At 42.3% G+C, this 12,512-nt stretch overlaps 1 protein-coding gene across 1 annotated transcript in view; it reads left to right on the forward strand.

The window, feature by feature from the left end:
* Positions 1-12,512, forward strand: part of LOC101933426 (kinetochore protein NDC80 homolog) — a 37,464-nt gene that overhangs the window by 23,114 nt on the left and 1,838 nt on the right. The window contains exons 10-16 of the mRNA XM_008176641.4: positions 84-228; positions 1,074-1,279; positions 2,887-3,039; positions 5,027-5,116; positions 7,633-7,725; positions 9,296-9,426; positions 11,659-11,761. Of these exons, the coding sequence (XP_008174863.2) occupies positions 84-228; positions 1,074-1,279; positions 2,887-3,039; positions 5,027-5,116; positions 7,633-7,725; positions 9,296-9,426; positions 11,659-11,761 (921 nt within the window). The remainder of the gene's footprint in view (positions 1-83; positions 229-1,073; positions 1,280-2,886; positions 3,040-5,026; positions 5,117-7,632; positions 7,726-9,295; positions 9,427-11,658; positions 11,762-12,512) is intronic.

Genomic DNA, 12,512 nt, shown 5'->3' on the forward strand with positions numbered 1-12,512 from the left:
GTTGTTTCTGGTAACCACTGTAAAGCAGGATTGATTCTTCTATATACCAGTTAGGTTATTAACACTCTTCTTTCTCCTCAAAGGATCGTCTAGAAACGCTGAGGAAGCTGAAAGCTTCACTGCAAGCTGATGTTGAAAAATATCAGGCTTACATGACTAATCTGGAATCTCATTCAGCTGTCCTGGATCAGAAAATAGGTAGCCTCACTGAGGCGTGTGAGGCATCAGGTGAGAAGGAAGCTGCATCAGAGATAGCTAATGATGATGTATCATCACTTCTTTTGTTGGCTAGTACTGCAGATTGAAGGCTCTGAAACAGACATACACTTGCTCCATGGATGGATCTGTACTAAAGCGGATTTTACTTGGCTAGTAATCTTGTTGTACTTTCTGGGAAAAGAGTGGGGCAGTACATACAGGGATAAGTGCTTCCTGGACAAGAAAGTGCTGGATGCATCTTTAAAAGCCACGGCCTTGATTTCTAGGGGGAGAAGAATTGTCTTTTGGGGCAGAAACATGTAAGTTGTCCGGGTGTCGAGTGTGGGAGATGACGAGGTTCGGGGGTAGACTCTGCCCTCTTGGACCAGCTTCCTTACAGTTGGTCTCCTTTTCCCATAGCTCAGTGAGAGAATGAAGCAGAGACTGATCTCACACCAAAGCTTTCTTGCCTCAAATTAAAGGAAAATCCCTCAGCCCTAAATAGTGAAATCACAACCTGCCTAAGTTGAAATCCTTCCATTTAAAAAACAGTAGATCTGAGTCGATCTCCCTGACCTAGAACAAAGCGGCAGCACTGGGGGAGAAGGGACATAGCCCTCTGAAATGTGCATGTAGAGCCTGAGGAGATCCCACTTTAACCTACCTCACAAAAGTGCTGTGACGCTTAAGTTTGTAGAGCACTTTAAAGATGGAGAGTGCCATTCATGGAAGCAGTACACATCTGTATTACTGCTAGGAGTACACCTGACTGATGAATGGGATGTTTATACTGGAAAAGCAGGGGTGGTGTCACTGTGACCCTTAGTAAATGTCCAGAGATCTGTAGCTCCTCTTTTTGTTGTTGTTGATTGCAGAATTGGAAGTTGAAATGATGAAGCAGGAAAATGCCCGGCTGCAGCACACTGTTGATAATCAGCTTTACACAGCTGTAGACATCGAGAGAATAAACCATGAGAAAGATGAGCTTCAGCAAACTATCAACAAGCTTACCAAGGAGCTAGAGACGGAGCGGCAGCAGCTGTGGGCTGAGGAGCTAAAATATGCAAGAGGCAAAGAGTCAGTGAGTGCCTGTCCCAGTTCCCGCCAATGGTTTCAATCGGGCAACTTTGCAGCTTTGATATTAAGGGTCAAAATACAAAAGAAAAAAAGTTGGGAATTTAAGAGGTTGCTGTGAATTATTTTTCTAATGACACTAAACCAGGCCAAGATGAGTGACTCTAACAGCTTAAAAATGATTTACAATTAACAAGCACAAATTTTTGCTCTTGCTTCCAAGAGGCCTGGAATTTGTTCATGTACTTGTTTGTGCATCAGCAGCCAAGGCCTGATTCAATGCCCATTTGAATCATTGAGTATCCAGGCCCCGGGAGGCCACAACAGGCATGTGTATTGCATTCAACTGTAGTTGCAGAGACAGCTCAGGAGCTTGAAATAGTCTGAAGAGCCTGAACATCATTATCCACATTTTACAGATGGCAAAACTGAGGCACACAGCAATTCCATTACCTGATCAAGACACAGTAATTTAGTGCAGAACTAGGAATTGAACCAAGGGGCCAGATCCTCAGCTGGCATAAACTAGTGTAACTTCTTTTACTTCAATACAGCTATGCTGACTTACATCAGGTGGCTTAGTGACTGAGTCCCAGTCTGATGCCTTGTCCCATGGACCGTACAGACTCAACAGTCTTCTCCTCTTTCCCATTGCCACAGTGAGATGCCCCATTTAGAAGCAGGCCCTTGTGCTTCATAAAGTTTCCCAAGCTGTGTCAGTGACTAACACCACAGGCAAGAGAGGAAGGATGGCCCAGTTATGGTTAGGGTGCCAGCTTGAGAGTCAGGAGACATGGCTTCAGTTCCCAGGGTGTTGTGAGAATAAATGCATCAGAATGTGAGGCTCAGCTACTGTGGTGATGGGGGCCATATAAGTACCTCTGACAGTCTTTGCATTTGTAGGGCTGGGTCACTCAACTGTATTCTTAATTTATTTAACACTTGTAAGGCTCCTCCCAGCCAAATATCTTAAATTGCTTTACACACGAGTCCAATTTTACAGATAGGCAATCTGAGACATGGGGCCATGAAGTGTGTCTTGCCCGTGTTCACAAGGAAATCTGTGGCAAAGCAGAGAACCGAGCCCAGAACTCCATTCCCATGCTTTTGCCACAATACCATCTGTACTCCTTACAGGCAGCTTCCAAGGATGCAGACTAGCTAATCTTCCTTGAATATTCAAGGGATAGGTGGAGCAGGCATTTATCCAGCAGAGGAAAATACAGCTGCTCAGAAAGGAATGGACAGCTAAAAACCACTCAAGTCTGTCTGTCTACAGGCCATTGAGCTTCAAATCACATCACCTCTCTGTGCCCTGGTTTTCCCATCTTTGAAATTGGGAGAATGATGCTGACCTTCCTTTGTAAAGTGCCTTGAGATTGATGGCCGAAAAGCTGCTCCGTAAATAGAAGAAATGGTCGTCTCACTCAAAAGCTTCCAGTGCTGACTAATATTTTAAAGATTTTTTTTCTGAGGTCTCAAAATATCTGCATCTCTGAAGCCACCTGGCAATGGCACCCTCTTAGAGGTGGCAACAATAGTGATCTATGTTTTGGCCTTTTCTATTCAGTGTCTTTCTCTCTTATTGTCCCTCTAACTCCACATATTTCCCAGATTGAAGCACAGCTGGATGATTATCACAAACTGGCTCGGAAGCTGAAGCTAATCCCAGCAGGCATGGAAAATTCCAGAGGCCACGATTTTGAGATTAAGTTTAACCCGGAGGATGGACCCCATTCTCTCTCCAAATACAGAAGGCAGATCAACGTAGGTGTGCTTTAACAACTGCTTTTGTTTGGAACACTTGAGTCCTGCGAACAGTGTATGTATTTCAGCGGTAAAATGTTAGGAAAAATACAAGGAAGGTCGTCCTTGAACATCCCTACTCCAGCTGCAGTACAGTCTAGCCTGCGGTGGGATGTTGCCAATAGAGCTGAACGAATAATCAATATTATTATTCTTTTTTTTCCATTTTGTGCCTGAACGGAAACATCTGGGAAAAACTTGGGTGTCTTGAACAGAAACTGAATTTTGTTTTTTTTTTCCTCAAACCGAAAAACTAAAACTACTTTGTTCAGGTTGAACTCAATATTTGAATGTCTAATCTAATCGATATTTCCAAAACGTTTTGTTTTCAGTTGGTTTGTTTTTTAGTGGAAAATATATATATATATATATAATATGCAAAGAAAAAGTTTCACCCATCACTTGTTGCTACAGAATGGAGGGGGGGGGGCACATCAACAAGCCAGATGCCTTGAATCAAAGGGGGAGGGACAGACATAATTGTGTCACAAACAAAACTTACTCCGGGGGGAATTCTGTGCCAAAAAATTAAGAATTCTGCACATATTTTTAAATCCTGCATATTTTATTTGTCAAAATAACACAATATAGACCTCCTCGTCTTCCCTCCCTCCACCCCAAAAAAAATTATTATTTTTTTATAAATAGATTTCTTACTAAGCATATTAATATGGAACTTTGAGTAATACATTTCTGTAATGTAATTTAAATGAATTTCCTGCACCTGTCAGAAGCAGTGCAAAGATTTCGGGGAGTCAGGGGTAACAGAGGAACTGAGGGAGAGGGAAGGAGCCTGGAGTATACCTGGAGTGTTGTTGAGTGTGGGTGAAAAGTATGGAACAGGTTTTTGGGGGGGGGAGGGAGGAGGGATTGTTAGGGAGATGGGGAACCTTCCCCCATGCAGACACTGGTTGACCCCAAACCTCTCCCATTCAGTCAGGCATATCTGCCGCTGTCCCCACCCCCCATCCCCATGTGTCTCTGCCTCCCTCCCCACTCCCATTCAGCCCCTGGCTCAACGCTGTCAGCCTACTAGCTCCCCTAAGCCTGTGCCCCAGAGTGCCCCCCCACTAGCCATTCTGAACCCCAGTGTGAGACACCCGCCGCTCCCTTCCCCAGCAGCCCCATGTGCCCCACTCTTTCTGTTGTAACCTGGTGCCACAGGCAGGGTGCTGTGATGAATTTCTAGTCCTGGGGGAATTCTGCGCCACTGCGCATGTGCAGAATCCTTCCCCCCTCCCCCCCCTGCAGGGAAAAAATTCTGTGGCACCAGAATTGGGCAAAAGGCAGAACTGCAGCACTTCTCAGGCAGAATGTATTTTCTGCAGGGGGGAAAAAACTTCTGCATGTGTGCAGTGGCACAGAATTCCCCCAGGAGTAAAAGTGTAGGGATTGGTTAAAAGCTACAATCCCTCAGAGGAGAATTCTAAAGCGATCTTCATCTCACTTGTTCTTTTCTTTGTTTGCTGCAGCATATATTGTGCCCCCTTTCCTGCAACCATCTCCAGCCTACTGCACTGCTTCTATTCCTTCTCCCCTGCCTAGCTGTGCTGCCTCTTTGAAAAATGGTGGAAAATACCTACCACCTGGCAAAATCTGTCCATTACATGGCTGCATCTCTGAACTGTCTGTGGGTCTTGAGTGCTGCACTAGTTTTACTGTTTCAGTGATGTTAGAACAGCGACCTGCCACTGATGTAGGGCTGAGTCTTACCTGGCAGGAGTAACTTTTGTGGGGGTTGGGGGTGGGGAGAATACATGTTTTGGGATATGGGGAGGAAACATTTCTTTGGCAGGCTGATTTTAAAAAAAAGTCTGTTTTAAAGATGTGGAGAGATTTTGAATACCCATTAATGGGCAGAATTCAGTCAGCGATTCCTTGTAAATTTCAGAACTGTACCACATGACTCTCATATCTGTATGTGTCTTTTTTTCAATGTGCATTACAGGTTCCGCTTATGCAGATAATAGATGAGACTGAAGAGGCAATAAGTAAAGCTAGTAACAAGAAAATCATTTTAGAGGATTCCTTAGAACAGGTGAGCTCTAAAAGCTTTATACATCTTTGCTTATGGGGTTTACATAGTAAATATTTTCAGAATGGTGGCCTTCAGGCAGTGAGTCAGTGGGCTATATATTATTCTTGGCATTTCTGGTTAGAGAAACCTACTGATCATATATTGTAACTTCTCTTAAATCCGCATTCTTTAACTGAACACCTGCCACAAAATATTTTCATCCAAATGTGTATGGTTTGGTACAGTGAAAGCACGTAAATATCTTTGGAGGAAAGCAAACTTCCCTCTTAGTTATCTAGCAGAGGGTATGGATTGCAAGCCCAGCTACCAAGTTCCCTGTAGGTGTTACAGATCTCAGCTCGGTCAAGCAAATGTGGATTTTCTCCTATTCAAGAACATGTAAGAGTAAACGAATTCAGCAAGCAGAAATACCAGGCCTAGGCTATATAAGGTGACCAGAGTTGTAAGATGGTGAAACAACCAATTTAAGTGAGAGGTTTAAACCATGAATATAGAGAGAAATTTACAGTCAAAATATATTCTTGGTTGGCAAGGAGTCTGCTGCTCCTTGATTTGTTTCAGCAGAGCTCCAGACCTGAGAAGGAAATACAGGTTATTCCTAAAAAAGCAGCCAGTGAATTAACTTGAGTTGTAGGCGCTATGTGTGCTAAGGTAGACACTGTATTGTTAAAAGAAGAACAGGAGTACTTGTGGCACCTTAGAGACTAACAAATTTATTAGAGCATAAGCTTTCGTGGACTACAGTCCACGAAAGCTTATGCTCTAATAAATTTGTTAGTCTCTAAGGTGCCACAAGTACTCCTGTTCTTCTTTTTGCGGATACAGACTAACACGGCTGCTACTCTGAAAACTGTATTGTTAGTAACACAAATAGTCATTTGTAGTCAGCACCAGCAGTTCACCACCTCAGCTCTCCAGCCTTCGTTGCTTAATTCATGCAAATGAATTGAGCACTGTACAAGGTCTTGAATCTGAAATATTATACCTCTACCCTGAGCCTCTGCACATTTAGGACATGTAATTCAGTGCTGTAATCATTCCACAATCCATCCAACAAAAAACGGGAATCTGCTAAATGCTGAGACACTGGCTTGGTCCCTATGTTGGAGAAGGTGGCAGCAGGACAAAAGATCCTGTTAGCCACCGAAGTGTTCCAGCAGACATTACTGCTTGGGCTAGGTAGCGGAGATCCGCACACTGATACTTAATGTACATTGGTGTCCAGTTAGTCTCTAAAGAAGCAAAGATTGCTGAAATTAATCCAGGAGAGTGAGTGAGTAATACTGTATGTTCATAATGAACTTTATCCCTCTAGTGCAGGGGTCTCAAACTCAATTTACCTTAGGGCCAGTGCCAGTCCTCAAATCCTCCCAGCGGGCCAATAATGTCACTGAAGATGGTGTTCAGAAAAGAAAATGTTTATACTGTATTTTTTAATTTTGAATTTCTCAGAAATAATAAAACTGTCATACAACTTTATACAGTTCTTCGCCTGCCGGAGAGTTTTTAGTGTTTTGCCAGACACCTGGCAACACTTCCGTTCTGTAAGTTTGTTAATGTTTGGCCTCAGTGACTAAGCAGTTGCACACCTTGCTGCAATCCTGAAGGTTTCATCAGATAGTTGTGTTCGGTATTTTGACTTGTTTATATTCATTGTGGAAAAAAGTGATGCTGCCTCCATGGCTGACTCTGCCCAGCAACTGGTGATGGTATCTCTATCCCTCTCCCCCAGCCAATAGGAGCTGCGGGGAGGAGGGCAGCGCCTGCCGCAGACATTGCCAGCAGTGTGGCTGCATGCCTCTCTCCTCCACAGGCCGCAGTCGGGCGGTTCTCGGGCTGCAGATGGCTCATGGGCCGGGACTTTGAGACCCCTGCTCTAGAGTAGGAAACCAGGAGAAAGTTTACTGAAGGTGTGCGATAGAATAGTTAGTGCACAGGGAAATGCATTGCATCACCCCTTGGGACAAAAACACTTATTTTATAAAATACATAGTTTATATTGTTCGTTAGTTTTTATTAGAAGTCCATTCACTTTCTGCCTTTTTCAGATGCCCATTGAAAAGGGTTATCTTCCTATTGCTGTATAAGTGCAGACTACTGTAGAATTATAGCAGTGTCACTGAAAATGATTTGTATGGGTCGAAGGTAATGTACAAAATTTGAGCATCTGTTTATTTTTTCCAGTGAAAATTTTCCATGGACTCTGCAACCGCACTAGCACCTTTCTCTGTTTCTGAGGGAACATAAATTCATCTGGCTTCCTGATGTGGGAAAATTAACGTGACATTAAATAGTTCTCCAGTATTTCCCTTATCTTAATATCTACATTGTGAGTTCAGGCTGAGCATTTATCTCTAGCACTTGAGTAAGGGTCCTTGACCTTTGTTTCAGCTCCATCTAGGTAGTCTATTGTTTAAAGTTCTATATAACTCTGAGGTTTTGCAAGGTATTTCCAGGCAGCTGTACATGTGGTGTGTGGTGTTTTATTTTTTTTTAAACCAAATCTATTCTTGAAGTTGAATGTGGTGATAGCAGAGAAGAAAAGCAACATAAAACTGCTGAAAGACGAAGCCCAAAAGCTGGATGACCATCACCAGCAGAAGCTCAAGGTAGGAATTTACTTTTCTAAAGTGAAAATAAATGAGAAATCTTTGAATAAGTAGGACTAAATTCTGCGCTGACTTACACCCTCTGTCACTCTGAATTTAGCCTGATGAATCATTCTATGGCCTTGGACAGTCAGCTGGTCCTGTCTTAGGTGGCATCTCATGAGTAGAAACTGCTTATCCCTCTGCCTAACTTCCAGCAGAAGAGCTCCCTTTCCCCACACCCACCCTTTGGATGTTGGTTGTTGTTGATGTGTTGCCTCCCATTTCTTTCTGAACAGTTGGCAGGTATGGTTCCCAGTTTCTGTTCAGATGGAAGTATTTAGACACTCAGTTGTTCTTGGAACAAATATCTTGTTGCAACCTTTTTCCGCAACCCTTTCTGGACCTGGATCTGCCTGGTTGATGGCTTCTCTACAGCAGAAACTGAGTTCACTTGCACCACACTGTGATGTGTTTAGGGCCCCCGACTGCCTTAATCCAGTCCTAATCGCACTTGTTCCTCACTAAGTGGGGGGGGGGGGGAGGGGGTAGAAAAAGCCTGGTGAGGTTCTCAAAAACCATTCCAGGCAGCATGCTGGTGTAGGCAGGTGCCAACGTGCATGGACAGGGCAAAATATTTCAGATTTGGTGCTGCAAGGACACTTCAGGGTGTGCAGCCTCTCATGATGCCTGGCTCATTACAGTTCATGCCTGACCTGATGCCCAACTCGTCTAGTGCAGCATTTCCCAAACTGGGGTCTGCGGGCCCTTCTGATCAACTCCTCCCCCTCTCTACCTCCCAGGGCCCCCTGCAAGCCAGCGGTGTGCAGGAGGTGCTGGGAGGGAGGGGGAGGAGCGGGGACAGGGCAAACTCAGGGGAGGGGGTGGAAAGAGGCAGGGAAGAGGAGGGGCAGGGGTGGCGCTGTGGGGGTGGGGCCTGGGGCTGAGCAGGGAACTTGGGGGTCTGCAAAAAATACTAAATCAAAATGAGGGTCCTCGGGTTGCTAAAGTTTGAGAACTGCTGATCTAATGGATACAGGAGAGAAGTGTTTCTTCCTGTTTCTTTTTTCATAGTTCTTGCTAAGTCATTTTGAACCCCACTCAGATTGGGGGCTGAGTGGTAGGCTGCCCATGAGAACAATGGCTCCTCTTAGAAAGAAAAGAGAGAAAAAGGAAACCTTTAAGGAGTTACTTGTTTTTATTAAAGGGATCTAAGTTTGGGACTATTTCCCATTCCGCATCATCTTGTCAGACTGTTGTTGAACCTTTACCCAGGAACACTTGCTTTGCCTTTTAAAACATGCTTGTGAGTTGCACTGCTACTTGTCACCTCTTTATCAATATAACCAAAAAGCAACTGTTTAATCTTGGGTGGGGGGAAGGGAAGGGGGTCAATAATTTTTACTAGTTGAAGTTTGTCCTGCTGAGGCCTTGGTTTGATCCTCTCATAGGGGGAATTCTTTGGGTTTGCCTGTATTCCTCTGCTGGCAGGAGGTCCACTCTCCTAGCAAGTTCTAGGACTTCAATTATTGGTAGGTAAACTTAGTCTGAGGAACATGCTGCTGATCAGAATTTGTTTATCCTTCCTTAGGTGGCTAAAGAAGAAGAGGAAAAAAGTGCAGCTGAACTGCAAGCTCTAGAGATACATAAAAACCTAATTGAGGCTGGAGTCAACGAGGGCCTCAATGAAGCTATGAATGAGCTACACGAAATTCAGAAGAAGTAAGTGCACACAGCCAGACGGTTTTTTTAAAACAGATTTTTCCTGAGAAGTCGACTGCATTGCAATGTAGAGAGAAAACCATACTCTGGAGGGTTGATGGTGAATTTCTGTAGTTTGTATAAGATTACTTGACTGAGTATGTAACTAGCCCTTAGTCTTGCACATCTACTATGGTTCCCATTTCACTGACTCTCTCTCCTCCCAGAACCTTGCAGTATGGAGTATTAATTAATGCCTCCATAGCAAGGGCTGGTTAAAATTTAAGACAAACGTAAGAAAAGTGCCTGCTACTTCCAGTGGAAAATGGACTTTGTCAAGAAACCTTTTCACTTTTTGAAAATTAACCCTGGGGTTTTTTTTTTTTTTTTGACTGACTAAATTGATTTGAGGGGAAAAGCCCATTTCTAATCAGCCTTGCTACTGTGAGTCTGCCATAGTGAGTCCGACATACCTGTATGTGTTTGGACACATTTCCATATACTGTGAAATTCAGAAGTTAACTTTCAATAGTGACTGGATTGTAGTTAAAGGTTTCAGTATCCTTTACAGTTCATGCATTCTCTAATATCCAGCCATGTGAATGTTAGTTATTACATATTCCAATCCCATGTCCCATCTATCAAGAGTCTGAGTTTTCAAGTTCTACAGAAAGGCCCAAAGACTTGACACACTTGTTGAACATATAAAAGTCCTAATATTATACCTTCTAGCTCTTTTTATAGCCTTTCATCAGTAGATCTCAAAGTGCTTTACAAAGGAAGTCCATATTACCACCATTTTACAGAAGGGTAAACTGAGGCACCAGAAGGGAAAATGCTGGTCCAAAGTCACCCAGCAGGCCAGTGGCAAAGCCAGGAATAGAATTCAAATCTGAGTCTGTCCCCTGCTTTATCTTGTGCCATGCTACATAAACCATGCACATTCAAAGTCTAGCCCTACACATATAGCTGCAGAATGTTAATATTTTTAACACTACAAAGCACGCATAATATTGTTGTGTAACTAAGATTGATCATCTTAGACTACATCTATATATAATACCTAAAAATACTCCTGTGTACATGGATGGTTCACTGCCTTTATAGAGTTTTTGATATATTTGAACTGATTAAAAATGTATTGGGAGAGATTAGATGCAAGGTTATTGTAATGTCTGACAATGCTGAATTGGCTAGATGCTTGCTAGAGAATGTATAAACTGTATAGGTACTCAATTTTATCTATAGTCTTAGTTTCAGGATTAGATTTTATTTGAAATTGAATTTTTATTTTATTTAAATTATTTTTTATAAAAATAAACCTGTTTAAAATCTGGATTTGAAACAAAATGTTAAGGTCTAAATGTATTATCTCTTAAAATATGAAATAAAATAAATATGCTGAATCCATGATCCTTGATTTTAAAAAACAAGCAAACTGAGTTAATAGCTGTTTTCTATATAGAAGATGTATTTTCCTGAGTAACTTTTGAGGTCAAGCTTTTTAAATATGGCACAATAGGTCAGCCTGAGTAATTTAGGAGACAGTCTTATTTTCAAGAGACTTAGGTGAGACTAGGAATTTAAACTCACTTTTACTTAGGCATATTTGAAAATTTTCCCAAGCTCACCTGAAATAACCAGTTTAATCCACTGAGTAGTTAATCTCTGTTTAATAAATCATTTAGTTGTAAAGGTGGAACATGCTTTGATAAGAGATTATCTAGCCAAAACATTTAAGGTGGTATTTTATATGCTGTTTTGTGTTTGTTTAAATTCCAGTTACCATCCTACTACAGCTTGACACAAATCAGAGCAAAAAGTAAATTATCTAGTAAATAAGCAGTATCACTCACAATTTTCTAACGTACTAAAAATGTACAGTTAATCTGAAAATATTAAGCTACATAATTGCTTAAATGTAGATAGTTCTAGTGTATCCTCTTAGGTAGCAAAAAGATGCACTAAATCTAGTGAAAAGGCTTTAGTTGTAAATTAACATTTTAATAGTTGCATCTTCCAATGAGAATGCACCTTCCTTTAGAAAGACACTGAAGTACAAATGGAAAAGTAGGTTTAAATCGAAGCTTTCCATTTGGTGATTTTTAAATTGCCTTGATTTAAATTACTTTGATTTAAATTATCCAGCCTATTGAGTTTTTCTAACATTTATTACATTTTGTCAACCTTAAAATGAAGAGGTTTCTCTTTGGCCTGGGCATGCAATTAAGGAAATGTATTTGTATTCCTCAGGCACCAGATTGCTGTGAGGACAACAAATGAAGAGAAAATGCAACTGCTTGATAAGTTGTACCGTGTCCTGGAGATGGTGGCTTTTCATGTAGGGTCTGTAGAGGTAAGTCACACCCATTACTGTTAACACGAAAGCATGGTTAGGAAATATACATTGCCCAAAAGGCAATTTACGGTCAGTTCATTTCCACGCCACCCCTCTTTAATTCTCTCTCTCTTTCTCCAAGTCCTGCCCAGTTCATGGCAGGTTATGAAGAAAGAGGTGGTCTGTTCTCCCCAAAAGTCAGTCAGTCTCTCTCTCTCGGAAGTGACTGGTTAGTGTCTCCAAGCTCCTTGGAAAGAACAAATCTCTCTCCTGTTTGTCTGGGCATGCTGAACCTTCTCCCTTCCTGTACAGAAAAATCCACAATTTCTCCCAAAGTGACACAATAGCAAATTCCATGTGGATTAAAAATGTGCTGAAACTAACTGCCACGTGCAAGCAGAGCACCCAACCAGTGTGTGGTGTTGAGAATAGCCTCTTAATAGTCTCTTGTTCTAGGGTTCCTTTTATGGATATTTCATGACTGATTTTTGTGTGTGTGTGTGTGTGTGTGTGTGTGTGTGTGTGTGTGTGTGTGTGTGTGTGTGTGTGTGTGTGTGTGTGTGTGTGTGTGCATGCGCACACACTCTCTCCATAGCTCATCTTCCCAACCTCCCCCTCAAATTATTGGCAGAGCCAGTAAAATGACCTGTTTACTGGTAAAATGACCCCTTGTAATGCTTCCAATGTCTATTAAGCTTTTGCCAAAGAGCTTGGAGGCTGCAAAAGTACAGCACCATGCCCTGCCAACCTCACCTAAAACAGCTGTCAC

The sequence above is a fragment of the Chrysemys picta genome, chromosome 1 (assembly GCF_011386835.1).
Source record: "Chrysemys picta bellii isolate R12L10 chromosome 1, ASM1138683v2, whole genome shotgun sequence".
Taxonomy (NCBI): Eukaryota; Metazoa; Chordata; order Testudines; family Emydidae; genus Chrysemys; species Chrysemys picta.